Raw genomic sequence first — 27,880 nt, 5'->3', positions numbered from 1 at the left:
TGGGGAAACCTAAGAAATGTGGCACACAGTTCACTTTCGATCCTTCAGAAAAGAAAAGGATGGAACACACGAGAGTTTCTTCCCCATCTCTCTTATCATGGCTCATCATACAGAAGTGATTATCCACTTTGTAGCACACTCGTAACTGGCTGCAGGCACCATTTATTACAATGTAGTATACGGAATCATAGAACTGGAAGGGACCTCGAGATGTCATCTAGTCCAGTCCCCTGCACTCGTGACAGGACTAATTATCTAGACCATTCCTGACAGGTGTTTGTCTAAACTGCTCTTAAAAATCTCCAATGATGAAGATTCCACAACCTCCCTCGGCAATTTATTCCAGTGCTTAACCACCCTGACAGGAAGTTTTTCCTAATGTCCAACCTAAACCACCCTTGCCGCAATTTAAGCCCATTGCTTCTTGTCCTAGCCTCAGAGGTTAAGACGACCAATTTTTCTTCCTCCCCCTTGTAACAACCTTTTACATACTTGAAAACCGTTATGTCCTCCCTCAGACTTCTCTTCTCCAGACTAAACAAACCCAACTTTTTCAATCTTCCCTCATAGGTCATGTTTTCTAGACCTTTAATCGTTTTTGTTGCTCTTCTCTGGACTTTCTCCAATTTGTCCACATCCTTCCTGAAATGCGGCGCCCAGAACTGGACACAATACTCCAGTTGAGGCCTAATCAGAGCGGAGTAGAGCAAAAGAATTACGTCTCATGTCTTGCTTACAGCACTCCTGCTAATATACCCCAGAATGATGTTTGCTTTTTTTGCAACAGCGTTACACTGTTGACTCACTCATATTTAGCTTGTGGTCCACTATGACCCCCAGATCCCTTTCCGCATTACTCCTTCCTAGGAAGTCATTTCCCATTTTGTATGCATGCAACTGATTGTCCCTTCTTAAGTGGAGTACTTTGCATTTGTCCTTATTGAATTTCATCCTATTTACTTCAGACCATTTCTCCAGTTTGTCCAGATCATTTTGAATTTTAATCCTGTCCCACAAAGCACTTGCAACCCCTCCCAGCTTGGTATCGTCCACGAACTTTATAAGCGTAAAGGGGATTGTAGATTTTAAGAAAACAGGGGAATAAATCTGCCTTTACAAAGCATAACAGCTTTTATAGCAGACTACAGAACCTTCACACATACAGTTACTGGATAGCAAGTTATATAGCCTTGAACCTGCTGTGAGCAGGGAGGGAGGCAGAATATGACAGACATACCATCATTCCAACCCCAACTGATGCTTGAGCTCCTGCTCTTAGTCCATCAGAAAGGTTTTCAGTCACAGAACGGCCCAACAGTGCTGTGTCTGAAGACAAGCGGTTAATCAGTTCTCCTGTGCTGGTTTTGTCAAAAAAACCAACTTCTTGCTTCAAAATAGATGAGAACATAGTTGCTCTCAGTCGTTTCACAATTCTTTGTCCTATAAGGAGCAAAAAGAAGGACTATTTCCAGCAAAGCAGTACATACCAAAACTTTACATACAGAAAGAAATATCCCCCACATGCACATACCAGTTACTGACTTCATACAAGGTTCTGCAACACAGAAATCATGCAACAATGTTATAAAATACTGGAATCTATACAAAATGAGTTTTAAGATCTCTCTTAACATCAAATAAAAATGAATTAACAACTCTCTTAGGATGCATACGTTTTATCCCTTCCATGTGATAAAGTACACTGACAGTTATGTCAGAGAAGATCTCAGCTAGCTTCAGGGACTTGTTTCAGAGCATTATACAATACTTTGTTTCTATGGCAAAAAGGGAGATAGTCTCCCGACCCCATTTTGTTTTTACCTGCAGTCTGCATGAGGTAGACACGAACAGCATTAGCAGCAGCACCACACACAAAAATTCCACTCAGCAAGGCACAGAGGCTGGTCAGGCTGTCGGTGACATCTCCAGTGGGATTTGTATAAATTACATCGATAACTTTCCCCAAGAAGAAAGGGGCAGACATGGTGATGACACTGGAAACTGTCAGAAAGCCAACAGCAGCTGGAAACAAAAAGTCACTCAGTTTGTGTAAACTTTAATAGAACGTATAAACTGTCCTTTACTTTCTATTAATACTTGAGTTCTCCAGAACTGTACTATCAGGGCTCTATTTTTGCTCTTAATCTGGAATGGAATGCTGCAAAATCAGTTGTACACTGCTTATTAAATGAACCAGCCTCAACAAAATTGTATACAGGAAGGTGTGGCAGAGCCCATTTCAAAAAAGTCTCTCACAAACAGATGCTTTGGAAGGCGGGAAAAAAGCATCTTGTCTTATACAGAAAACTCCTGATGTATTTTCAACAGGCAGCATAACATAAGGCTCCCTCTTGCAGACAAAGCTTTTGAGTTGTGGCTGTTTAGTCAAACAGAATCCATAACCCAGAACATAGTAGAACAAAAAGTTATACGCATTCTTGTTCGAACACTCAGTGAGCGGAGAAATGATCTTGTCAAAGCAGCATCTGCAGCCACCCTATTACTACATCAGCTGCCTTTTATAATACTCTGGTGATTGCGTGCTGCCTTCTTTCTCATGAGCACCTGAGAGAATTCGTCTGGGTTCAAACTTTCCCCTCCAATTGGATGGCATCTTATTTTGCAAGGGAAACCATGGTGCGGTACAGGGAAGCATAAAAACCACAACGGTTCCTTTTTTGGATCTTGAAAGGTCTGCCCAACACGGAAGAACAACTGGAATGTTTATGAGAAGGAGAATGTTTCTCACTTTGAGGTGAGGTCTTCTCTGCCTCAGGCCCTCTCTACACTAGGGCAGTTCTGGACAAATTTCTCACTAACACCAACCCTATTTTAGCAAGCCCAATGGCTGCTGACACCTTTTTCGGCATAATGCAGCTTAGACTTAATCAAATTAAACTAACCAAGTAAATATTACCAGTGTACTATACTACTGATTACTGAACTATTCCATTTATTTAAATACTAGATACAATGTGTTAAACAATACATCTAAACACTGTCTTGAAGGTGAAAGGCCAAGTAATCCATGTTATTACTAATCTCCTTTTGCCTTCATAAATATGTTGAGAAGCTAGCAAAGAGCCATCTTCAGACATTTGTCCAACATCAATAGCCTCGATCCTACAGAGTCAGATTTGAGGCTAAAATCTGAAACAGAATTACTGGCATTGATGACTGCTCTCTTTCTTTCCATGGAAAAAGGGAAAAAAGATTTATACTCCTACTCTTGGACTTCCCCCACAGCAGTCAGTACAATCAATCACAGATACTGTTATTCTGTCTCAGAGAAGTGGCAGGGGTCCAAAAAACACACTATGAAATGGACTGAGTTCTTCCTCATAGGACATATCCAGAGGATAGCAATTCTGCCATTGGTTCCTTTACCCGTGGCGTACTACAGAGTTCTACACAATAGCATCTGCTAGAAGTAGTGAAACTTTATGGGCTCAGATGCCAACAATATGCAGATGACTCCATTCTGTTGTTCAGTCTATACCACCAGACATTCACCTGCCCCAAAGTCTGGCAGAGAGATCAGAGCATGGCATGATACAAACAAAATATATGAAGGGTCACGAGTAAATTAGGCATGTATGGTAAGTCATTTAATAGTAAGAGGTGTTAATAATAGGTATATAATTTATTTCAAACACATGGTTTTTTAAAAATTTCAATTATGTTCCCTTAATTAAGGTGTAGGCTAGTCTATCTCAACCATAAAAATGCAGTGAGTTTCCAAATACCAACGTTGGAACTGAAGTAAGAAACCTTCAAGTGTACAGTATCATGTGAAGTACTACTTTACCCCTATTTTATTTTAACCATTAAATGTTTCAAATGGGTATCATGCAAATATGAACTTGAATAAAACACACAATTCACATAAATCTAATTGTTATCCACTATCTTCCCAACTTACTCAAACCTATTGGTGTGACAAAAGCATCTGCCTAGAGAAAGCTGAGTATATTAATTTTTAAACAAGCAGCCAATTGCAAGCAAGATTAATGACTTAGGGAATGCACTTTTCCATTACCACAATTTTCTTTTTAAAGGATCACTGCCACCTTAAATCACACTGCTGACTGAATTACTTTTTAAAATTTTATATGTTTGTTAGTAATACCAACAAAACACCGTAGCAAAAAACATTACACTAAAAAAGAGTTGTTTTTAAGCTAATTTGGCTTATTTGATAGCACTTTCCATATAGGTGCACCGTTTCACCTCTGTAATTATATAAACAGCGGGAACTGATTGGCTGGATTGTACACACAGCAATAGGGGAGAAAGGTATTTTAAAAGAGAACATGATTTTCAAATAACAAATCATGCCACCAGTGAATTTAGGTTAAGGTGCAGTCACACTGACAAACATTTTCAAATTAATTTCAGGGAGATCTGGAGTGAGGCGGGTCCTGACCACAGGAGGTACAATGCAGAAGGCGAAGGGAAGTGACCCTATCCAGAAATCACAAACTACCGAACAACTGTATATTAGATTAATTTCTGAACAAGATCAATGATACAGAGTGTAACTCTGAAAAATTAACATGAATAAAGTTGTAATAATACTGTTCCTTAACTTTAAGGTGTTTTTTTCCCAAAGAATTATGTTTTTATAGGGTTTGAAATTTCCTATGCAAAGGTATAAAAACAACCACCAATTCTATGCAGCTTTTTAGAAGAATGAAAAAGTGTCATTTGCCACAACTGACAAGTAAATAAGATAATTATTAGCATGAACCAGGGGGTGATGATAGCAGTATTTTTATGGTCACTTATGAATAGGGTCCTACTAAATTCACAGTCCATTTTGGTCAATTTCAGAGTCATAGGATTTTAAAAATAATAAATCTCATTATTTCAGCTATTTAAATCTGAAATTTCATGGTGTTGTAATTGTAGGGGTCCTGACCCATAAAGGAGTTGGGGGGGGGATTCGCAAGGTTATTGTGGGGGTGGGGGGGTTGTGATACTGCTACCCTTACTTCTGCACTGCTGCTGGCGGCGGCACTGCCTTCAGAGCTGGACAACTGGAGAGCGGTGGCTACTGGCCAGGAGCCCAGCTCTGAAGGCAGAGACACCACCAGCAGCCGCGCAGAAGTAAGGGTGGCATTGTATGGTATTGCCACCCTTACTTCTGTACTGCTGCCTGCAGAGTTGGGCTCTCAGTCAGCAGCCACCACTCTCCGGCCACCCAGCTCTGAAGGCAGCAGTGCAGAAGTAAGGGTGACATGGTATGGTATTGCCACCTTTACTTCTGCACTGCTGATAGCAGGGTGCTGTCTTCAGAGCTGGGCGCCGGGCTAACAGCCACCGCTCTCCGGCTGCCCAGCTCTGAAGGCAGCACAGAAGTAAGGGTGGCAATACCACAATCCCCCTAAAATAACCTTGTGACCTCCCTGCAACTCACTTTTGGGTCAGGACCCGCAATTTGAGAAATGCTGGTTTCCCCCATGAAATCTGTATAGTATAGGGTAAAAGCACACAAAAGACCAGATTTCACGCGCCGGGGGGGAGAGAACGGGGACGGACCAGATTTCACGGTCTGTGACACATTTTTCATGACCATGAATTTGGTAGGGCTCTACTTATGAAGAAGTGATTATGGTGAATGAGCACACAATTCCAAAACATTACTCACTTGCAGAAGAGCCTGGTGGAGAAATACTTGTCTTTTACTCTGAGCAAATAAGCACTGAGTATTTGTTGGAAAGAGATACACTCTACCAATGGACAGTAAGCACAAGGTACCTCTAGTTTTGCATGCAGGTCAGGAATGGAACTACAAGTAATTAGAGTGTAAGGTTGGACAAAGCAGAGCAGACAAATGAGATGGGAAAAGGCCAGGAGGAAAAGCAGAAGAAACTAAAGTAAAAGACAAATGCTAGTGGCCTAGAATGCAATGTAAGATCAAGCATAATATCAGTTTAATAATGAATACATCCTCTCTCTCCAGGAGCTGGACTTGATCTCTTATCTTTTCTATTTTTAACTCTTGTGATCTTGATCTCATATTTTCTATTTTTAACTTCTGTGATCAAGGTGCCATCCTAGACAGCCGGAGGCACCATTGGCTGGTCTCATACAATCAGTTTAACACAGGAGTCCTGAAGCTATCTTCTTTATAGTAGTCACCCTCCTTAATATCTGGAGACATTACAGAATTAAGAACCCTGTAACTTCATTGTACAAAACAACCAGGGTGGATTTGATTTTAAACCATGATTTAAATCACTAGTCAGGAAGGCTCAATTTAATCATGGATTTCTACATAAAAGTGCATTCTTGTTGGTTGTTATAACCTTAATACATATTATTCACAACTCCGAGATAGATGTAGGTTTCATTTTTAGAAGGTAAATACTATACATTTTTAAGTGATTTATTTTGAAAACTTTTCAAATTATTTTACAGTTATATCAGAAAATGAATGATTGTTTGATTATTTCATTTACCAAAGATAATTGAAGCAGATATTTATGAAGTCATTGGGAAGTGAACTATCTCCAATTCAACAGGTTAATCATTAATATTTGGAGGATTTTCTTTCCATGCTGTAGTAGGAGGAGAACATCACCAGACAGACATTTAAATTGTTTTATTTAACTAAAACACCATTATATATTCTGGATTTTTCTACAGTTCTACAGTGACAACCAACCTCTCACTGGATGAGGAACTAAATATTCGCATTGGAAAGGCCGCCACCACCTTTAGCAGACTAACTAAAAGAGCATGGAACAACTCAAAACTTACCATTAAGACCAAAATGCTAGTATATCAAGCTTGTGTCCTCACGTATGGGGAAACATGGACAACTTATACTCATCAGGAGAAAAGGTGGAACAGTTTCCACCTATGCTGTTTACGCCGCATATTCAACACCAAATGGCAAGATAAAGTCACCAATGCAGAGGTTCTTTAAAGGGCAAATTTACCAAGTGTTTCAGCCCTGCTCAGGCAAAGACGACTACACTGGCAGGGCCACCCTAAGTAGGTTGGAAGATGGATGCATACCTAAGGACATATTATATGGGGAGCTATCAGAGGGAACAAGATCAATAGGACGTCCCAAGCTTCGCTTTAAAGACACTTGCAAGCGAGATATGAAGGAATTTGGAATGGATCCTAATCGATGGGAAACCTTTGCAAGTGATTGTAACAAGTGGCGCCATCGTCTCCATCACGGCATCAAAGTCCATGACAGAAGCTAGCTCCTACAGCTTGAAAAGTAAAGAGCCTGTAGGAAGCAAGCAGCTCCCAACTAAGACACATACATTTGCAATAACTGCCAAAGATCATGCAAATCTTGGACTGGACTATTCAGGCACAGGAGACATTGCAAACCATCTACATCACAGGCTGCAATTCCCCCTGTCTCTCACAGACAAAAGGATGCCAACTACTTATAACTTGGCAGTAAAAAAAATTTGCTTCAGGCCAAAATCTGGCATTAAAGGTGTCAGTTGGGAAGATGTAAAAAACCACACCAAACCAAAACAACCTAAATGTTAAGCAAATCCACTTCCCTCAAGGCCTCCAAACAGCAAAACTTTAAAAAGCGATGTTCTAGTTTTGCATTTGCCATTCTAGTGATTTTAAATGAGTATTTTAATTAACTGAAATGTCAGCTTTCAATTTTAATTTAGATTAGTCATTTTGGTATCTCAAAAAAGAACATAGGCTATAGAAATGGATTATCAAATCCAATCCCCCTGCTATCACAGACTACGCGGACATATAATCCTGCTCATAAATTTGTCATGCCCCATCTCAACAGTAATTAGGTTGTTAGCTCCCAGTACTTCTATTAGAAGGCTGCTCCAGAACCTCACTCTTCTACTAGTCAGAAACCTTCTAATTTCCAGCATAAGTTTATTCATTGCCTGTTTATACCCAATTTATTTTTGTTCCTTTGCCAACTTTGTCCTTTACCTTAAACAGGTTTCAGAGGAACAGCCGTGTTAGTCTGTATTCGCAAAAAGAAAAGGAGTACTTGTCTCTAAGGTGCCACAAGTACTCCTTTTCTTTTTACCTTAAACAGTTACTCAAACAGTTCCTCTCCTTTCCTGGTGTTTTACCCCAATGTACTTACAGAGGAAAGTTATATCCTCTCAGTCTCTGTTTTGCTAAACAAGACATGCTCTTTTAGTGTGCTCTCATAACAAAAAAGGAGCATATACACTAACTACTTTTCAGCAACATTTTTACAGCGCAGAATTAGTTCAGATGCAAGCATTGATGGATTAATTTTCTTATGTCCATTAATAAATAAAATACTATAATTACACATTAAATTATTATAAATTGTTATCGTATACATGCTTGTGGTTTGTAGATTAATAGTGAGTCCTCAAGTAAAGACAGCTATGATAGCAACTGGGGCATTAGACAGCCTGGGGCATGATGCTGAGTGTGATGGGTTTTGGGGTAGCCAAGACTCTGAGTCATCTTGTTATTCCCTACCTGCAGTGAGAGGGAGTCTTCCTCGTCTGGGTGCCAGCTCATTACACAGCTAGCCTTTCAGTCACACAAGCACTCTCTTTTGGGCTTTGTCAACCCTAACTTCGCCTTGCAGGTTAATAGGTGAACTCCAATCCCAGAGTCCCTTTGCATTGTTCCCCTGTGATATCCAGCCGGACATTGCCTTCTCACAGAAATCACAGATCCTCTGCACCCAAAAGTGCAGTGTACCCCAGCTTACTAGTATTACCTTAAACCACTGCTCCTTTAAACCATACAACATTTTGTAAGCACTTATAATAAATCAGAAGACAGTTTATTTAAGAATGAGGATTTAACTAGAAACAAGAGTGATGGAAACAAATGATTACAATATAAAACAAAATCATAAAACGTGAACCTGGACGTACACTTATCAAGAGTTATCTTTCTTATCTCATAAAGTATGTTCTCCCCCACCCCCCACCAAAATTCAGTCTGTTTGTAGTTGGCTGGTTTCCGAAACACCAGGATCCAAACATTCATGAAAGCAGCCCTATTTCACAAGGGGTTTCCTCAGTAAATGGACAGCCTTTTGTTTCTACTTGCAAACAGGGTGAACCCCAGCTCTGTTGTAATGTTTCTTTTTTACCTTTAAGGCGTTTTGATTGCTTGCCATTGCCTCTGATGGTGTCCCATTCAAAGTCTTCAGTTCAGCCTTGCATTGCACCACCAGCCAGGTTAGGCAGGGTGACAAATCCCCCTTGCCCAAAAGGACCATCACCGAGACATATTATCCCCTAGTGACTAATTTCTACTCTAAGTCTATGAAACAGACTTTTAAGGTAAATACATCATTCCTTCAATATTACCCATGCTCACATCTCACAAAGATTCTCACTCTTGACAAGTTACCAGCCTTGCGTAGATCCCTTCCACATTCCTCTTTGTGAGTAAGTGCCCTGTAAGACACCTGTGGGGTGCAGTGAGTTTGTCAGGTCTGCGGTGACAGCGGTTTGTGAAGATCGGGGGGCCCTTTGCCAAGGGGTGCTGGTGTCACAGTGAGCTTGGGCTGGGTGACAGTAAGGGCAGGGCGCTGAGGCCGGTGGGGCAGGTAACACTCACTGGGCTGGGGGGCAGGGGCAGGTACCTGTCAGTCTCCAGCGCTCGGGCCGCGCCAGGGCCAGCAGCCTCTTCAACTCGGAGTCTCCCCCGCTTCCCCGGGGGCCGCTCCTCTTCTCGGGTTCCCCAGCTGCCGCCGCCCCGGCCACCCGGGAGGACGCGAAGCGGGGGCCGCCGCCGCCGCGGAGGAGGCGCAAGGGGCCGGGCTCGGCTGGGGCCCCGCACCTGCCGGCCGAGAGCAGCAGGAGCCGAGCGCCGCTCGAGGGGAGCCGGGCGGCCCGAGCCCAGGGCGGCGGCAGCCTCCGCAGCAGCAGGGGCAGGCGGGGAGCGTAGCCCGCCATGGGGCAGGGGAGGCCACGCCGCCGCCGCCGCCGCTGCTGTTTCCCGGCCCTGCCGCGCGGCGCAGGAGAAGGAGGCGCCTACAGCCGCTGCCCCCCACTACCCATGGAGCCGGAGCGCAGGGCCCGGGGCCCAGCCCCGCCTGCCGCCCGCTGATAAGGGCCGGGCTGTGGCTTCCTGCTCATCGCCGCAGCGCCAGGCCAGGAGCGAACCCAGCCCCCAGCCAGCGCCCCCTGCTGCCCCTGGCCGGCTCACCCCGGCGGCCTCCGCTCCCCCCTTGCAGGGGAAGCGGGAACGTGTCGTATGGTACAAATACACCCCCGGCGGAAACCCCTCCCGGTCCTGGGCTTGGGTTTCTGCTCCCCTTCCCCCGTCCTGGCCCGTGTTCTCCTCTCAGGCCCGTCTCACTTTCACGGGCTCCTTCCAGTCAGCTTCCTTCCTGGGCGGGAAAGGAGAGGGAGGGTCACAGATCAGCAGCATGCACCGCGGGGCACGACTCATTTTGGCGTGGCAAAGGTGGAGATACAGGTGACCGCCACTTACTTCTTTTCTCCGCTCGCGGAGGAGCCAGCAGAGCCCCCGGGCACGTTCGGGCCCCCCTGGGGGAAGCCCAGCGGCGGTGGAACCCACCCTCATGTTTTGATTATCTGCCCAGTCTACTTGAGCCGCGTCTCATTGTGGCAGTTCACATGGGCAGAGTTCCTAATCTCATCCTTGATGAGGAGAGGTCCGTGGCCTGAAGAGCTGACAACTTAAGGGCCACCATCTGCCTGGCACCTCACTCAGACTACATACATACTCAATAATAATAATAAACAGCCCTTAACACTTACATGGCACTTGCCATCCTCAAATCACATTCCAAAAGTAGCTATGGATTATTATCCTCATTTTCAAGATGGAAAACTGAGGCACAGTGAGAAGAATCATCTTTCCCAGGGTTGCATGGCAAATGAGCGGCAGAGCAGGCAATCAAACATAGATATTTTAGTTCCTCCATCCAGCAGCCCTGCCTACTCCTACCATTAAAGGCTCCAGGATCAGACTAAAAGGCCATCAACTGGCATGAGTGTTTAAGTCCAATAAATTCCCTAAAATCAGTGATGAGATTTGCTTTAAAACATATGGCAGCGTGTAACAGCAGTTCTCAAACAGTGGCCTGAGAACCACCTCTGATCCACTGCATCCTCTGGTGGCCCACAAAATGTTTTGAGAACCAAACTTTTCTGGCACCTTGGGAGGTCTGTGGGGAGATCACTATTCTACACTGGTCCAAAGAATGAAACAGACAACCACAAATGCTTACTACTATCTACATTCTTGATCTTGTATTCCTTACACACTCAAAACTCTAAATGACTTCTGAGAGTTTAAGTGCATAGTTCTGAGTGCTTGTCAGGCCAGGTTCAGGTTCCCCCAGCTGAAATCTTTAGGTTACAAAAACAACCTGGAAAACATTACATCCAAACAAAATCCTGGGATTGTAATTATTTTCACAGCACCCAAAAGTGTTCTAGACACTTTATAGAACAAGTAGAAAACAAATTCTCTGCCCCAAGGAGCTTAAAATCTAATTTTAGAACGGCACATAGTGAGGGTAACAAATACCAGGGGGGTAATTACATGGGACAGTTCCTAAATTTAGATCTGCACATCTTTATGGTTCTCTTAGTAAACTATCCAGGGATTGTCTCCCAGCTGTGTTTGTGTAGCTTCAAGCACAATGGGTCCTTAATCACAAATGATGCCATTGGGTGCTGCCATAGTATAAATTTTTACTACTACCACAGGTTGTTCTTATGTAGAGTGAGTGTGTGAGAGAGGAAGAAAGATTCAGCCCACTTCTTGTAGGCAACTCCTTGTTTTTTTTTATTGATGAGATCTAAAACCAAATACACAGATACTTTTAGTACTAAGTTCTTTTTTGTTTGTTTGTTTGAAACACACAAGCTAGGTCTGGGGTCTAAACTACCTGACAGTTTTCTTTTCATGCCAGGGCAGAACATGGGAGAACCTACCTGAGAGAGGAAGACTCAGTTGTGCACATGTGCAGTAGAGACATATGAGATTAATTTCACATTACTCTCTGGTTAAGTGTCACTGGGATATTTCTCATGCTCCCCCTGGCCAGGGTTGCCACAGAGACACAACAAATTGATCAGATGAGGAGCAAACTATCCCCGGTCAGGAGCTGAACAGAAGTTGGTGCTTCTGACCCAGTTGTGTTGAAATGAACAGAACCAAGAGTCTGGTTTGTACCTCTCCTTGAATAATGCCTCGTAACCAGCCCCTTTCCCCTGTTTCTGGCAGCTGTTTTCCAAGTGTGCTTCCAAAATCATTAGCTAGCAGCAAGGAGAAGGTAAAGAAAAATCTTTAACTGGAATAATGTAAACGGCAAGGCATTATCCAGACCTGCCTAATTCTTATTGCTTCCTGAGGGGTCGAAGCAGATTCTCTCACTGGGAATTAATTCGGCAACAATATTTTACAGTCTCTCCTTTTATGGGGATGGAGATAGATAAATTGTGCTCTGTGTGTTACTCTCTCCTGCAGAGGAAGGAGGATATTTGTGTATGCATGTTTCCATGAGGCATTTGTATTCTCACTAGAGTGGGGTCAAAATTTTGTGCTTGAAAAGTTCCTCTCCCCCCCACATGGCTTTTTAAAAATATATTTTTTAATGTAAAAATTGCCAATATTATCAACATTGTCCAGGAATACTGACTTTTGTTTTACTGCAATTTTTACCAAAATAATTTTTGAAGTTTTTCATTATCAAAAACCCAATTTTCAGTAAGAAAATACAGTTCTTGGGAAAATGTTAAATTATTTTTAAAAATTGGAAAAAATACAATACACATTTTTGTAAAAAAATATGGAGAAATTTGAAAACACTAGAAAAGTGGACACTGTCAAATCCTGCAAAATGTAAGCAGCTTCAAAAATTTCAAATATTTCTATGAAATTTTTTTTTATCATCTCCAATTCTTACTCATCAGTTTTTTAAGTCACCCACATTTAGGATGTGATTAAAACTTTGTACTCTGCTCAGTAATAAGCTAGAGAAAGAATGGTAGCTGGTAAGTGCCGAAAAAATCAAGTGTATATGTTTACTTTTTAGGAAGAGGAATGGGGATTATTTTGGGGGAAATAAGGAGCTGTAGGGGCAAGGTTGCGGAAGATTGGTGAGGAGCTAAGTGGTGGACTGAGTACATGACTGGATGTAAGCGGAGGATGCAGGCAGTTTCAATTAACTTTGTCCGACAGACCCTGCCAAAAGATATTGTAGCATAGGTCAGCATATTTTTGCCTGTAAACAAGTTAATGTAATAAGCATAAATCATACATATAAGAAGAATGTAACCAGCTGTTGACCCCATGTAACCCTGAGATAAGCGCAGAGAATATAGCACCGCAGAGGACTCCCCCACAGCGGAGTCCTGCCTGGTCAGCTGTCCCGATCGGTCAGAGTCCCCTGCAGCCCCTCCGCGTGTCCTAGGGGCTCCCCGCGCAGACTGGAGCGTAAGTTCTTCCTTCCTTCCTTCCTTCCTTCCTTCAATAAAGTATAGTTTACTATTCTTAGGCCTGAGTGTCCTCCTTTCACTGGTATCTCCCCCCTGGCCCTTGCGGGTACAGAAGCTTTAAGGAAATGGAATTATGGTGTAAGCAGAGACAGGGTGGGCTCCACCCTGACATCTGGTGGTGAGGTGTGGCAAGTTGTGGAAAAGAACTTCAGGGGCTGATCTCATTTGCATAGGCACACCCACCCCGCCTAGAATGAGGCCATAACTGCCCAAATGGTCACTTTGGCTGTTGTGGGATCCCCAGTGTCTCTGTTATTGGGGCGGGAAGAATAAATTGTTATTACCCTGATTATGGGAACTGTGCTTGGAACTGTACTTGGCCTTTTGTTATGATGGAGGACTCACCATCAACTGAGTAGCACTCACTAGGCAAGGGACATGGGTTCCAAAACTCTGTGAATTGAGAGAGACTTGAGACAGGTATTAGTGTCTGGTGGTGTAGGCCCCTTTGTGAGGGCCTGAAGCAGCAATTGCACCTCTGTCTCTCTCCACTGTGGAATGTCAGAGCTAATTTTGGGTCTATTAAGAGTTTTGTTACAGGTACTGTGCTGAATTCACTTCAGCCTTATGGTGCACCAGCACTAAGGCTCCCACTACTATGAGCTGAAATCACTGAGCACTGTGTCAAGTAGTGGGGAGCCGGAAGATCTAGTGTGCAGCGGAGCTATTCGTGAGACGGCGGTTTGTTCGTGAGACGGCGAGCTGAGTGGAGCCGGTCGTGAGACAGCGGTGTGTTCGTGAGACGACGAGCTGAGTGGAGCCGGTCGTGAGACAGCGGTGTGTTCATGAGATGGCGAGCTGAGCAGAGCTGTTCGTGAGACGGCGAGCTGTGCAGAGCGGAGCCGGTCGTGGTGGAGCAGAGCAGAGCCCTGTGGGGCAGTCAGCTTCAGGACACGTAAGGTGCCCCTTACCTCTTTCCCCCACACCCAGGCACATTTTAGCCAGACTGGGGAGTAACACTCTGCAGATGAACTTTTGAACTCTGGGGCTGGACTTTTTGGACTTTGGGTGATTTGTGGATTGCTGGACTCAAGAGACGTTTGGGTTCTGGGACTCAAGAACCTGAGGGAAAGGATGTGGCCCAATTTTTCTGGGGTGGGTCGTTGCTCATGGTTTGGTTAATGAACACTAGTTGTGGTGTTTCCCCAATTTAATGCTGATGTTGTTTACCTCATGTTATTAAAGATTCTCTACTACACCAAGACTCTGTGCTTGTGAGAGGGGAAGTATTGCCTCTTTGAGGCGCCCAGGGGGTGTGTAAGATTTTCCCAGGTCACTGGGTGGGGGCTCGAGCCAGTTTTGCATTTGCTTTGATGAGAGGGAACCCCTGTGTACTGAACCCGGCCCTTGCTGCTATCAACTTGGCCTGGCAGAAGGGTTACAATGGTGACAAAGGTTAAAGGTATGGATGAGATACTGAAAACAATGAAGAAGACAAGTAACCCATTACTCCTAGAGCTGAGTATGTTCCTGATGTCATCAGTATACAGGGACACTTATAAGAAGGTAAATGTACACAGAATTAGGTTAGTTTCTGCTCCATTAGAAACACGGGGAACGCTGCGTGTTTCCCAGCTGGTTAGGAGAACAATATTCCTACCCTTTCAAACTTCTCAGAATAGATAAAACACCATACTTTAAAATGTAATTTGAATTGTCTGGTTTTTAAAGAGAATTTAGAGTTTGTGAAAGAAGCCCAGTTGATAACTCTGACTAAACCCACCTTAATTTAGAGAACAGGGACAGAATAGGCAGCAGCAGTAAAAGTTTCTCTACCCTGCGCTGCCATTATGCCCCAAGCCTAACCCTTAGGGACCATCACTTTCTCTCCACACCCAGTCCTTGGCTTTTCTCCTTATTCTGTGGACAAGGGTGTCAGTTCTAACCATAATTTTGGTTACATAGAGACTTTTCCTCTAAGGGCTGGACTGAAGTAATCAACTCATTTAAATAGGCCATCAAACAGCTTTCAGTGTTTACCACATTGGGACTCTTGAATCAGTGACCTAGACATGAAAGGCTAATCCCATGACCCATCCAATCCCTTAATTTGACTTTTAAAAACCATGAAGAAAGCTTTGCTAAATCGAATTTTTTTTTATATCTATATATATTCCCAGCTCTTGAATGGTCATTGACACAGAGCCTTTGGGGTGTAGTTCAGCTGTGCTTGTTAAACAGGTACTCCTCCCCCATGTCATCCTGGCACACTCCCAGGTGCTTCAGCTTCCTGAAGTAGTCTCCCTAGTACTTGCTGGCCTTTACTTGCTCATCCAGATATTTAGACTCCAGGAAGTCATATAGCTGGAGGTAATTTTTCTCTGTAGTCAGTTCATGCAGATCCAGTAGGACCTGGTTCATAGTCTTCTCCAATGGCAGGGCCTCCAGCCTCCTCCCCCATTCATACTGCTCTGACTTCTTGATGTTTTGCAGGACAATGCACCCCCCTCACTTGTTCTGCTATGTCAAGAACTTCTCTGTATGCTCCCTCTGGCTCACGGGACTGCTCTTTCAGGAACCTGGTCACATGCCTCAGGAGCACATAATCACAGTCAAAGTAATGTATATAGAGAGAAAGATAGCTGGCATACAACGTCAGGTTCGCCATATGATTTATGGCAGCCTTGCACTCTGCATGGAAGTGCACTTAGGACTCCATTTCAGAATCTATAAGGAGAAATAAGAATCTCTAGCCCAGGTTGTGTTCAAACAAGCAAGAACACAACCCAACCATGTTTCCCTGAGTAACCAAAGGAGAGAGCTTCTGATGAGGTGCAGTGCGTCAGAAAGCCCTAGAAGCACCTGTTCAGAATCTAGATTTCAGGGATAGTAGGAAATAAGGAGACCTCAAAGACATGATTGGGATGTAGGGTACTAGAAGCTCAGAGAAACAGAATGGTGCTTGCCCATGCTATCTTTAGGAAAGAGCCCAACAGGCAGAATTCATTTGTTAACATTCTGAGGGCCTTCACAGCTTTTGAATATTAAAGCCCAGAATCCAATCTTACATGAGCTGCTGAAAGGATGTTTTGCAGCAACTGGAAGAGATAAAGAGTGCTTCATGAACTGAGTTTGCTTGTAACAAAATTTGACGGAGCCACTTACATATCGATGTGGAGCTCTCTGGAGAGGATAGGAAAATGAACAAGCTGCTTAATGCAGAAGAGATTAAAAAGTATGAGCAGGCGTGCAGGTGAGACTGCTTAAGAATATGGTGACACTTGCATACTTACTGATACCCTTAAATAGATGTACAGTATTCCATCTGTTGGATCATATTAAAGAAGTTCTGTATTAAAATCACAAATGAGTTTGATTCCCCATAGTTTAAATTCCAGGGTATTACTAATTAAGAGGTCTCTTGGTTTTTGGTACTGTTTCTCTCCCTCTGTGTGTGAAACTTGCAAGCTGCTAATTGTGTTAGTACATCCTAAGACAGAGTCCGTTCTCAAAGCAATTCTTTGTAACAACAACTACTCACACAGAGAGAGACTCAAAGCAATACTCTGTAACAACAGAAACAGCACCCAGAGACTCCCCGCCCTTTTGTTGTATTCATCTCTCTTTGTTAACAATTGTGATTAAAATAGAGATAGAGGATGTATGTGGATGGATGCTTGGTGTGGATAATAACTGAATGATCAGGGAGGTGCCAGCTTAAGAATCCAGTGTCCATCAGCTGAAGAAGGCGTCAAATGGAAATAACCAGAGGACCCCCGGAGGGCAGACTGGAGTCCACCCAACCGCCTCAAGAATGGGAGAACCAAAGAACAACATGGAGCCATCAGGAATGTGCCATCTGCTGATTGATTCAGCAACAGCATGATGAAGCAATTCTCATAGACTGGCATAGGAAGAAATTCCTATAAAAATGGACTCTAGAAAATGAGAACTTTGGGGTCTGATTCTGCAAACCAACTTCCAGGAGCATCAGATGAGCATCTGACAAGGCCCTGCTCCTCATGTCCAGGCCACCTGGCCAGTGGCTTGGCATGAGCAACTCTAAGGCTGGTAATTATGATAACAACTTTGCAGAACCTGTGTGTGTGTGTATATGAATGAACGTGTGAATCAATATGAAATTGAATGGAATGTTATAGCTATAACTAACTGCTTACTATGATTCTTTCTGTATTCACGGTATGCATCCGATGAAGTGAGCTGTGGCTCACGAAAGCTTATGCTCAAATAAATTGGTTAGTCTCTAAGGTGCCACAAGTACTCCTTTTCTTTTTGCACAATAAATGTGGCATTTTGCCTTTTCACCTTTAATAAGATCCTGCTGGTTTTTATTTTATTGGTATAACATCTCCATAGGTCTATTCAAGAAGGATTTTAACTACCAGGAACTATTATTCTATTTATGTTGTTGCTGGTTTATTTTGATCTGATCTAGGGATATTGATGGACTTACGTATTTAATATATTTTTAAAAAATTGTCAAGAGTGCCTCAAACACTGGATGGGAGCTCTTTGGGGCTTGTAAAAATCCAAGCAAACAAACTGGGACTAAGCAGGTACATTTTAAAATGTGTAGTGGCATGTATTATCCCTGGCAGGAGTTATAGGCCAGGATGTGGAACTGCATGAGAAACTTAGTACTGTATATAGAGAGTAAAATAAGCAGTACAGAAGTAAAACAAAGCATACAAATGGCACAATATGTGATCTGATACCGTGTAAGTTGAACCCACTTAGCTAAAAAATAAACCTTTACTAAAGAATGCAAGTTTCACTGCAAGGTGCAAAGTGTACAATAGCTGAAAAAGTGCATGCAGCTTGATCAGTGAAGCATGTAGGAAAAATGCTTTTCATGCAGTTCAGGCATTGATGCATGCAACTTCCTCTGAAAATGTGTGATTTTATCTCTTGATAATAGTTTGTCAGTAAAGAATGTCATTTGCTCTGTTAAGTATGTAATTGGATCCCTATTAGCAATATAACTCAATCACTATGAACACAAACAGAGTTTCAGATAAGTAGGGTCCTCTTTACTCTCACATTTTCTGAATTTGCTGCAGTAAACTCTCTGCTGGAGAATTAGAAGTCTGCTTGTCTCTTCCTTGAGGGAATGTTGAAGAGGGGTAATTAACTTCTTTATCTGAAGTAGTAAAAATGCATAATAAGCTAGGAATCTGGCACAGATTTTATTTGAAATAGCACTCCATGCTTTATTCTACTTCAGGACTTGGTTTTGAAAAAGGGCTAAGTTAGCCTTTTAGAGACTCTGCATCTAAACACAAACACCCCAGATCTCCAAATGGTTAGGAAACATTTGGACAACAAGAATGCATTAGATCGTTCATGGGAGAGAAATGAGTGGCTAAAAAATCCTGCCTATTTTTTCCTAGTCTGCATTTATTTACAATATGCATGTAGTTCATACTATTGCCTTGAGCAAGGATGGATACGGCAGCAAAAGCAACACCAGCACAGGTTAAACACAGGTAACCCTAGGGCAAAAATCTCCAGCTAAACTGCTCACTCTAAAAACTGTACCTGAACTGCTGTGCAAAAATTAGTTGTCTTAACTCCACCAGTTAGCAAAACATCACTTAAGCTAAAACTACTAGAATCGGATGAGCAAACAATCTCTGGTTCAAGTAAACATAAAAATCAGAGTACTGGCTGAATCCAGTGCATTACTAGGATCAGTCTCCCACAAACTCTGATTGTTCCATATTTTAAAAGATGCAATAAAATTAGCAGTTGTTCAAGCTACACATGACGCAAGAAGGATACATGATAATCCTAAAAGATTAATTAAAAAGTATAATATAATCTTCACATGGTCACAATTTGTCTGGAGTTGTCTTACAAAGGCCTTGTCTACACTGGCAAGTTTCTGCGCAGTAAAGCAGCTCTCTATGGTGTAATTCCCACAATGCCTGTTCTCACCTCTCCGGTCATCGGTTTGAACTCTACTGCCCTGCCCTCAGATGACCAACCATGATCCCCACCCCTAAATTTCTTGGAAATTTTGAAAGCCCCCTTCCTGTTGGCTGGATGGACATGTGCAGTGGTCTCAGCGCATCTTTCTAGACAACCATGCCTGCTCCACACACCAGGCGATCCCCCGCTTGGAGCAATGCCGAGCTGCTGGACCTCATCAGCATTTGGGGAGAAGAGGCTGTCCAGTGTCAGCTGCGCTCCAGCGGTAGGAATTATACCACCTACAGACAGATTTCATGATGCATGACAGAAAGGGGCCATGACTGGGACACACTGCAGTGCAGGGTCAAAGTGAAGGAGCTGCGGAACACCTACCACAAGGCGCAGGAGGCAAACCAACACTCTGGTGCTGAGCCCACGAGCTGCCAGTTCTACAAAGAGCTGGACACAATAGTCAGTGGCAACTCCCTGGCCACTGTGAAGGCCGCTGTGGATACTTCAGTGGCTTGTGTGCAAATCAAGAGTGGCCGAGCCAGGAGGAGGAAATCTTGGACGAGGATGTGGAGGGAGAGGGGGACCCAGAGACAGAGGACAACTCGGAGGTCAGAGATGCATGCAGCCAGGAGCACTTCTCTACCCCAGAGGAGGCTAGCCAGTCACAGCTGTCAGAGCTTGGCGAAGCATGAACAGGAGAGGAGGCCCCTGGTAAGTGGCTTTGATTTTGGGAGTCGCTGAAGCAAGTTGTTGGGGGCAGGAGGGTTGCAGAAAGCAGGCGTGTCTCTGTATGATGCACGTACCACCACATGCCCAGTCTGAGCAATGGAACAAGGTGTTGATTGGTTTCAGAGTAACAGCCGTGTTAGTCTGTATTCGCAAAAAGAAAAGGAGTACTTGTGGCACCTTAGAGACTAACCAATTTATTTGAGCATGAGCTTTCGTGAGCTACAGCTCAGCTCATGCTCAAATAAATTGGTTAGTCTCTAAGGTGCCACAAGTACTCCTTTTCTTTTTGCGAAGGTGTTGATTGACTCCCTGACTTCATGGAAATCTGCCTCAGACGTCTCCATGAAACTCTCATGGAGATACTGGGCAATCCACTGCCGCAGGTTCTTCGGCAGAGCTGCTTTGTTTCTTGCCCCATTAAGCATAACCTGCCCGCGTCACTGTGCCATCACTGGGGTGGGGGGGACCATTGCTGCACACAGGCGAGCCGTATAAGGGCCAGGGTGGAAGCCGCAGTCTTGGAGAAGACCCTCCCTTGATTCTCTGCTCACCCTCAGCAGTGAGATATCTTCCATAATGATCACAGCCTGTGGAAAATGTGGGGACAGTAATGATTATAAGGCTCCCTCTACAGTGCTGGCTTTCCCCAAGAGCCACATGCCCAGTGTACAGTAGGGTCCTAGAACACAGATTTTCCCCTGCCCCTGCGGTTACTCACCATTTTGGGGATCTTGTGGCTCATGTGTGCTTGCCTGGGGTCAGCCAGTTAGTGACAGGTATGTGCATAGTGGCTGTCTTTTAAATCACTGAATCAGTGGTCTGTGTGTTGCAAACAATACTGCTTCTGTAAAATGTTGCATTTTGGCTTCACAGATATGACATTGGGAGCCCAGCCTCCCTCTTTATTATCTCCAGCTGAATGGCTGTGCAGAATTAGAAAGCGGCTGCAAAAAACTAAAGAGGACTTTCTGCGTGATGTCATGATGCACTCCGCGGCCAAAAAACAAGGAGTGGCGGGACAACGAGAAGAGGGACCAAAAGGAGAACGTGGTGTACCAGAATGAAGCCATGGAGCGGCTCTTAAACATTATGGAGCACCAAGCAGAAACATTCAAGATGCTACTAGCACTGCAAAATGAGCAGCTCCGCGCCCACCCTCCCCGGAAGCTGCTGTCACAAAACTCATTCCCATGCGCCCCCCAGACACCACCAACACATTCTTATCAACCCCCTGGCTCCAGTCTGTACCTACTACATTCACTCCTGTCCCATCACAGTCCAGCCTTGCGGACTCCCAGTATCCACTGCACTCAACACCCGTCCCTCTGCAGTTTAGCCCTGCTGAAGTACAGCACCTGCTATGCTGTACTCCAGAAGGACAAGGTCGCATATGATACCTGCACATACACAAATCTTTAACCGCCCGGGACGCCACCTCCTCCTGGGACCCTCCCTTCCCCCTTAGTGCTGATGTGGTTTTTTTTATTTGTCTCTCCTCCGGTTGTTGTTTTTTAATGAAAGAATGGTTTTGGTTTGAAAGCGATCTTTATTCCATTCACTGAAAGCAAACAGAGCCCTGCAAAGCAACAGGCAATTTTCTTATACCTTCAAAGTGCATCATCTGCACCAATCACAATCGCCTCCTAGCACTACAAGCACTGCACTCCCGAGCACAGCAACAAACATTAGTGGCTTTCAGCTTCAAATTGCTGCCTCAAGGCATCCCTGATCCTTATGGCCCCACACTGCGCCCCTCTAATAGCCCTGGTCTCTGGCTGTTCAAATTCAGCCTCCAGACGCTGAGCCTCAGCGGTCCAGCCCTGAGTGAAGCTTTCACCCTTCCCTTCACAAATATTGTGGAACGTACAGCACGTGACTATAAGCATAGGAATATTGTCATCGTCCAGGTCCAGCCTCCCATGTAGGCAGCGCCAGCAGGCCTTTAAATGGCCAAAAGCACATTTAACAGTCATTCTGCACTTGCTCAGCCTGTTGTTGAACCGCTCCTTGCTGCTGTCAAGGTGCCCTGTGTATGGCTTCATAAGCCACAGCATTAAGGGGTAGGCAGGGTCTTCCAGGATCACAATGGGCATTTCAACTTCCCCTACAGTGATCTTCTTGTCCGGGAAGAAAGTCCCTGCTTGCAGCTTCCTGAACAGGCCAGTGTTCCGAAAGATGGGTGCGTCATGCACCTTTCTGGACCAGCCTGTGTTAATGTCTGTGAAATGAGCACGGTGATCCACAAGCGCCTGGAGAACCATTGAGAAATACCACTTCCGATTAATGTACTCGGTGGCTAGGTGGTCTGGTGCCAGAATTGGACTATGCGTGCCATCTATCACCCCTCCACAGTTAGGGAAGCCCATTTGTGCAAAGCCATCCACAATGTCACGCACATTGCCCAGAGTCATGGTCTTTTGGCGCAGGATGAGATTAATGGCCCTGCTCACTTCCATCAACATGAGTCCAACAGGTTGACTTTCCCACTCCCAACTGGTTAGTCACCGATCGGTAGCAGTCTGGAGTAGCCGGCTTCCATAGTGCAATCACCACTTGCTTCTCCAACAGGGCAGCTCTCATTCTCATGTCCTTGCACTGCAGGGCTGGGGCGAGCTCATCCCAGTCCCATGAACGTGGCTTTCCACATCGGAAAGTTCTGCAGCCACTGCTAGTCATCCCAGACCTGCATGACAATGTCTTCCCACCACTCAATGCTTGTTTGCCAAGCCCAAAAGCGATGTTCCACTGTGGTCAGCACCTCTGTGAATGCCTCTAGCAATCTCGTGTCATACCTATTACATGTGGCAAGATCAATGTCGAACTCCTCTTGCCTTTGTAGTTTAAGGAATAATTCCACTGCCACTCGTGACGTGTTAGTGAGAGCGAGCAGCGTATTGGTCAACAGTGCGGGATCCATTCCTGCAAACTGAAGAGGCAGAGCAGGGCACACAGTCCACAAACTGTTGAAAGCTGGCACCAAATGTGGACGGAAGCTCAGGGATTGCTGGGATGCGAAGCAATGCATCACGGGGCATTGGGACAGGACCCAGGATGCCCCGCAACCCCCTTCACCTTCCCACAACTCTTAGTGGCAAAAGAGGAAGAGATGCTCTGTGGGATAGCTGCCCAGAGTGCACAGCTCCGAATTCTGCTGCAAGTGCCGCCAGGGCCGTCCTTACCCATACGCAAAGTATGCAGCTGCGTGGGGCAGCAAATTTCCTGGTGCCCGGCGCAGCTGCGTGCTGCTCCAGCTCCTGCTCTTTCCCAGGGCCTCCGCCCCTGCTCCGCCCCACCCCTGCCCCCACTCCACTGAGGAGTGCAGTAGGGCCAGGCCTGCACTCACCAGCAGCAGGAGTGCAGCGATCCAGCCCCAGCTGTGCCACTGGTGAATGCTGGGGGGTGGTTGCCCCCTGCCCCACAAGCCAGCCCCACCCCCCCGCGGAGGCCTGGAGCCTGCCCCCTTCCACTCCCCCCACCCCCGCAGAGGCCTGGGGCCCTCCCACGCGGGGGGGCTGCGTAGGGCCCCAGAATAGTTAGGGGCAGCCCTAAGTGCCGTAAGTGTGAACACGCTCTTGTGCATGCAACTGAGAGTGTGAACACACAACAGCCGTTTCCCTTCAGCGCTCTCTGAGCAGTGATGTAACTGCCAGCGATGTAACTCTGACAGTGTAGACATCCCCAAAGATGGAGACAAAGGTGACCTTAGTAATTGGGACAGGCATGTGAAAAAATTTGCCACTTTCCCTCTTCCCACAAAGAGCTCGTTCCAGTCAATTATGCCTTCATTGTATCCAGGGCTGGTGTAAGGAATTCGAGGAAGGTCAGGGAGAGGATTCTGAAACAGAGCTAACTCATTTTAAATAAGGTGTGTGAGCAGGGGGAGGGGAGGGATGGAAAAATCTCTATTCTCCCCTCCCCTCCCACACACCAGTTCCTCAGAAGTTGAGCCCAGCTTCTTGTTCCTTCAACCTCAGCGACTGCTTTACATAATTTTATATCAGTTTATATTGTGAAGAACCTTAAAAACAAGGGGTAGACTTTTAAAGTGACATTCTTCTCCTTTACATTTTTTGGTCCTCCAAGTGGGGGTGGGAGCAAAGGCTAGCTCTGATAAGTGTAATTTCTGTTATCCAGGTGATGAATTGTCCTAAATGCCCACCTTCCTTTCCTTCTACTCCTCATGCTCACACAAAAGACATTTTTGAGCTTCTATAGCACTGTTACAAGCTGTACTTTGGAAGTATTTATTATATAGGGCATGCCCCTATGGCATGTTTAGACATCAAATTCAATGGGAGCAATATCACACCCTTTATCTTTTTTGGATTACCTGCTTATTACACCTTTACAATTTAAGTGGAATCTAGTCAGACATTCATCAGGCAGCTTGGTGTCTTCAGAAAACTGGGTGGGGGGAGAGAGGTCAGGAATGATTTCTTCCAGGCATTCCTTCCTCAATCTATGAATCTGTGTACAAAAATATTTGTTGAACCATTTTGAAAACCAGACATCTGCAAAAAACATAAACCCATGATGTTTACAGGCAATTTGTGAACAGGAAATCCAACAGACATTGTTTCACCAAATAAGTCAACCAGCTCTGCTAATTATCACAGCTATTTGATTGCAGATGAGGCTTTAGCTGAAGCTCCTTCAAGCCCCTCTTTTCCTTGTATTTGAGCCAATGGTGAAGTCTTGTTGTTGAATGTGTGACATTGCTATGACAACAAGTTTGATGGCATAAGCAGAGGATCATAAATTCACTGCAGACCGCAGAACAAGGAGAAGCTAGACAGAGAGGAGGCAACATTTAAAAAAAACATCCCAAAGATATTTGAAACTAACAAAGGTAATGCAAAGTTATTGGCCAAGGAAATGTGGCTGAATTATACTTGCTGTAGGCCTGAATATAATACATTATTCCTTTCCCTGTTTGAAAATAGAAGTCATATCTTCCAGTCACAAAACAACACTTATGAAACAAAGTTATAGAAATATCTTCAACAGCTGAATTGTCCAAGAATGTCACAGGCTTGAGAGAGAATGTTTCTACTGGATGGGGCCCCAGTACGCAATGTGTTATTTTGTAAAGGAGATGCCTAGACAGCAGGAATCCACCATCTTATCTTTACAACTCCTATGAAAGATTGTTGCATACTTGTGATCAGGAAATGGAACAAAGTTGTGCATTTTTCTAATTTCTTGTAGTAGTAAAAACACTAGTCCTCTGAGTGCTTAGGTTCTTTAACTGCAGCAAACTGAACTTGATGAGCAAGATGAGTTATTTCAGTCAATCTTGGCTCCTGTCCAATACGTTAAAAAAAAAAATCAAAGCTAACGTGTAGCATGATGGGTTAGACTTTGGCAGGGCATATTCATGTCGTTAACTAAACTGTCACATAGGTGTCTTGTAATGGTACAATTTTAGATCCTGGCTCATCACAAGCAATAAGACACCTTCACAATGAAGGCCATTTCAGGACTTTCTTTTGAAGAACCTACTGAGTCCACAAAGCTATCAGACAGTAACAGTTGGAAAGGGGTTAGAAAAATTGTCTTGAAGTCCTTTTATTTTTCCTGGAGAATAGTAAAGAATGTAATGGAAAGCTCAGTTCTGCAGAATTTTATCTCAGACTTGAAGACATTGATAGGAAAAGCTATTTAAAGATGGTTTTGAATGGAGAGAACAATTAAAAACTTGACTTACAAAAATTCAGTTTGTTTTTCCCCTTAAAAAGATCAGGAATGACAAGCGTGTTGTTCATTGGTTTTGCCTGAGGATGTAGATGCCACAGCTATGCACTGGGAGCTCTCAACCTTTCCTTGAAGCAGGGGCATCTGGTCTCTTACGGCTTGTGCAGGACGCTGCATTTTACTCCGGTTTAGCAAATTGTAACATAGGATGGAATTTGTTTTATCGTTTTACTTTTTTAGCAAAGGCATTAGGAACATTAAAACACTGACTGTAAAGGGCAGCACATGAGTCATGAAATGCTAAAGTTGTGCAGGGCAACCTTAACTCTTTTCTTGTGAGTGTGCATTACAATAATCACTAGATCACATGCTAGTTTTTTTTGCAGGAGCTCTGGCTCATTTAGTACACACATCACTTCTCTGTGGCCTATTCACTAATCCCCTGGATTTGTGCCTTAATTTTGGTCATATTCTATTGCAATTACCATGGCGGAAATCTGAATTGACACCGGTCAAACTGATTTGGAGAGGATGGAAGGGATGGTGAATGTACGGCCAGGGTACCCTCTTTGAATTGTGAAGATAAAAATAAGTACTGAACAGCTGCCTCATCCACTGTGCACCATCCAGCCTGCATGCGCAATGAGACTAGATCCTGTGTAAAAAAAACAGTATGTGAGTATATATATATATAATTAAGAACTGTGAGAATACATACTCAGAAGAGGCAGGAAGAGTTGCTCAGCCAACCTTAGCTTTGGCATTTCCTGACATCTGAGCGCTCTACTATGCAACCTTAATATTCTTAACTTTTTGTGATATGAAATATTTAGAGTGCTAAAGGGAAGAGATGTACAAGTGCAGATTGTTTCCTGAAATACACAATAATTTGGAGAAACTTGTCTGAGTTTTGTCAGGCTTTTTCTAATATTTATTCCTCCCCCTCTCATTGACTACTACTGCTCCTTTGGAATCCAGGCTGTTCTTTAAGTCTTAGCATTTCTAACAGTTCAAATTGAAGGCAGGACACCAGGAGATAAACATTTACATACCATAAGTACTGCAATAAAAATGTCTACACTGCAGATACATAAGATAAGTTGTAAGTAGCTCATTGGTGGTATCAGTATTTTCCTCAGAGATCTAATTATGTACGTATGCCATACATAAACACTCCACTTCCATAGTCCCTTCATTATTACTATGTAGCTCCCTATTGCAAAATTCTTTGGAATACCTTATTAAAACCAAATTCTACCCATTAGAGAAACCTGGAACTTGTGAAGAGGATTCACTTGTGCATCATATTGCAGGGTTTGACTTTCACCTCCCACTTCTGTTCTGCTTGAGCTACCTCGCAGCCTAGAATGATCCCTGAAGGAATTACTTCATTGGTGTTTTAACAGGTGAGTAACATGTAAGTTTTCCTGTGAGTAGCAAGTTCCAGCTTCTGCAGAAAGCCAGATAAGCAGATTCTACCTAGGTAAGTAAACAGTCCCTGACCCAGCTCGTGTGTGCCTTGTCTGGAGTTATTCTGTAACAAGAATTGTTTTGACAAGATCTTTGGACCACTGATTATTTTCTTTAAATGTTCTTTCTACATCTAGCAGGATGTTGTTCTTAGGTCAAGAATAAAAGTGCATTGAGTGCTGGTGGGCAATGTCAGATAGACAGCCCTGGAGGTGAAGTACTATCTCCAGAGATCAAGTACAGCACAGATAGTAACGGTGCATACTGCTCTTGTAGTGAGCCTTCACCATGATCTGGAAATAACAACTCTGGGGTAACAGATCAGTCAGTCTCCACATTAACTCAGTATCTGGTCTCTCTGGCACAAGGTTAGCAATTCCAATCAACTGTGGTGCAGTGATAGTTTCTGTGACTCTGGGACTGAAACAACCTACCAATTTCACATAGACCACCAAACAACTTTCAGATTGTAACAACTTTTGGTCACTACCAACCTGAGCTGGATTTGAAATGGTGACAAAAGCGAAGGGCTGTATGTTCCATTACATGTTCCACAAGCCATTCATTCAATCCTCAGATTGTTTTTGGTCTGAAAGGGGGAATCC

The 27,880-nt window shown here is 44.1% G+C and overlaps 1 protein-coding gene and 1 long non-coding RNA gene across 2 annotated transcripts in view; one reads left to right on the top strand and one right to left on the bottom strand.

Moving 5' to 3' along the window:
• ABCB10 (ATP binding cassette subfamily B member 10) overlaps positions 1 to 10,142 on the bottom strand; it is a 37,535-nt gene extending 27,393 nt beyond the window's left edge. The window contains exons 1-3 of the mRNA XM_048843897.2: positions 9,602 to 10,142; positions 1,822 to 2,022; positions 1,238 to 1,440 (exon numbers count right to left, since the gene is read on the bottom strand). Of these exons, the coding sequence (XP_048699854.2) occupies positions 1,238 to 1,440; positions 1,822 to 2,022; positions 9,602 to 9,914 (717 nt within the window). The 5' untranslated portion in view covers positions 9,915 to 10,142. The remainder of the gene's footprint in view (positions 1 to 1,237; positions 1,441 to 1,821; positions 2,023 to 9,601) is intronic.
• Positions 10,143 to 13,361: 3,219 nt separating this feature from the next.
• On the top strand, positions 13,362 to 14,694 carry LOC142071592 (uncharacterized). The gene is made up of 2 exons (XR_012667718.1): positions 13,362 to 13,434; positions 14,037 to 14,694. It is a non-coding gene; the product is annotated as an uncharacterized LOC142071592 (long non-coding RNA).
• Positions 14,695 to 27,880: the final 13,186 nt, after the last annotated feature.

This window comes from Caretta caretta, chromosome 3 (genome assembly GCF_965140235.1).
Source record: "Caretta caretta isolate rCarCar2 chromosome 3, rCarCar1.hap1, whole genome shotgun sequence".
Lineage (NCBI taxonomy): Eukaryota > Metazoa > Chordata > Testudines > Cheloniidae > Caretta > Caretta caretta.
The sequence above is the reverse complement of the archived record's forward strand: the minus strand, read 5'-3'. Positions and strand labels throughout refer to the sequence as shown.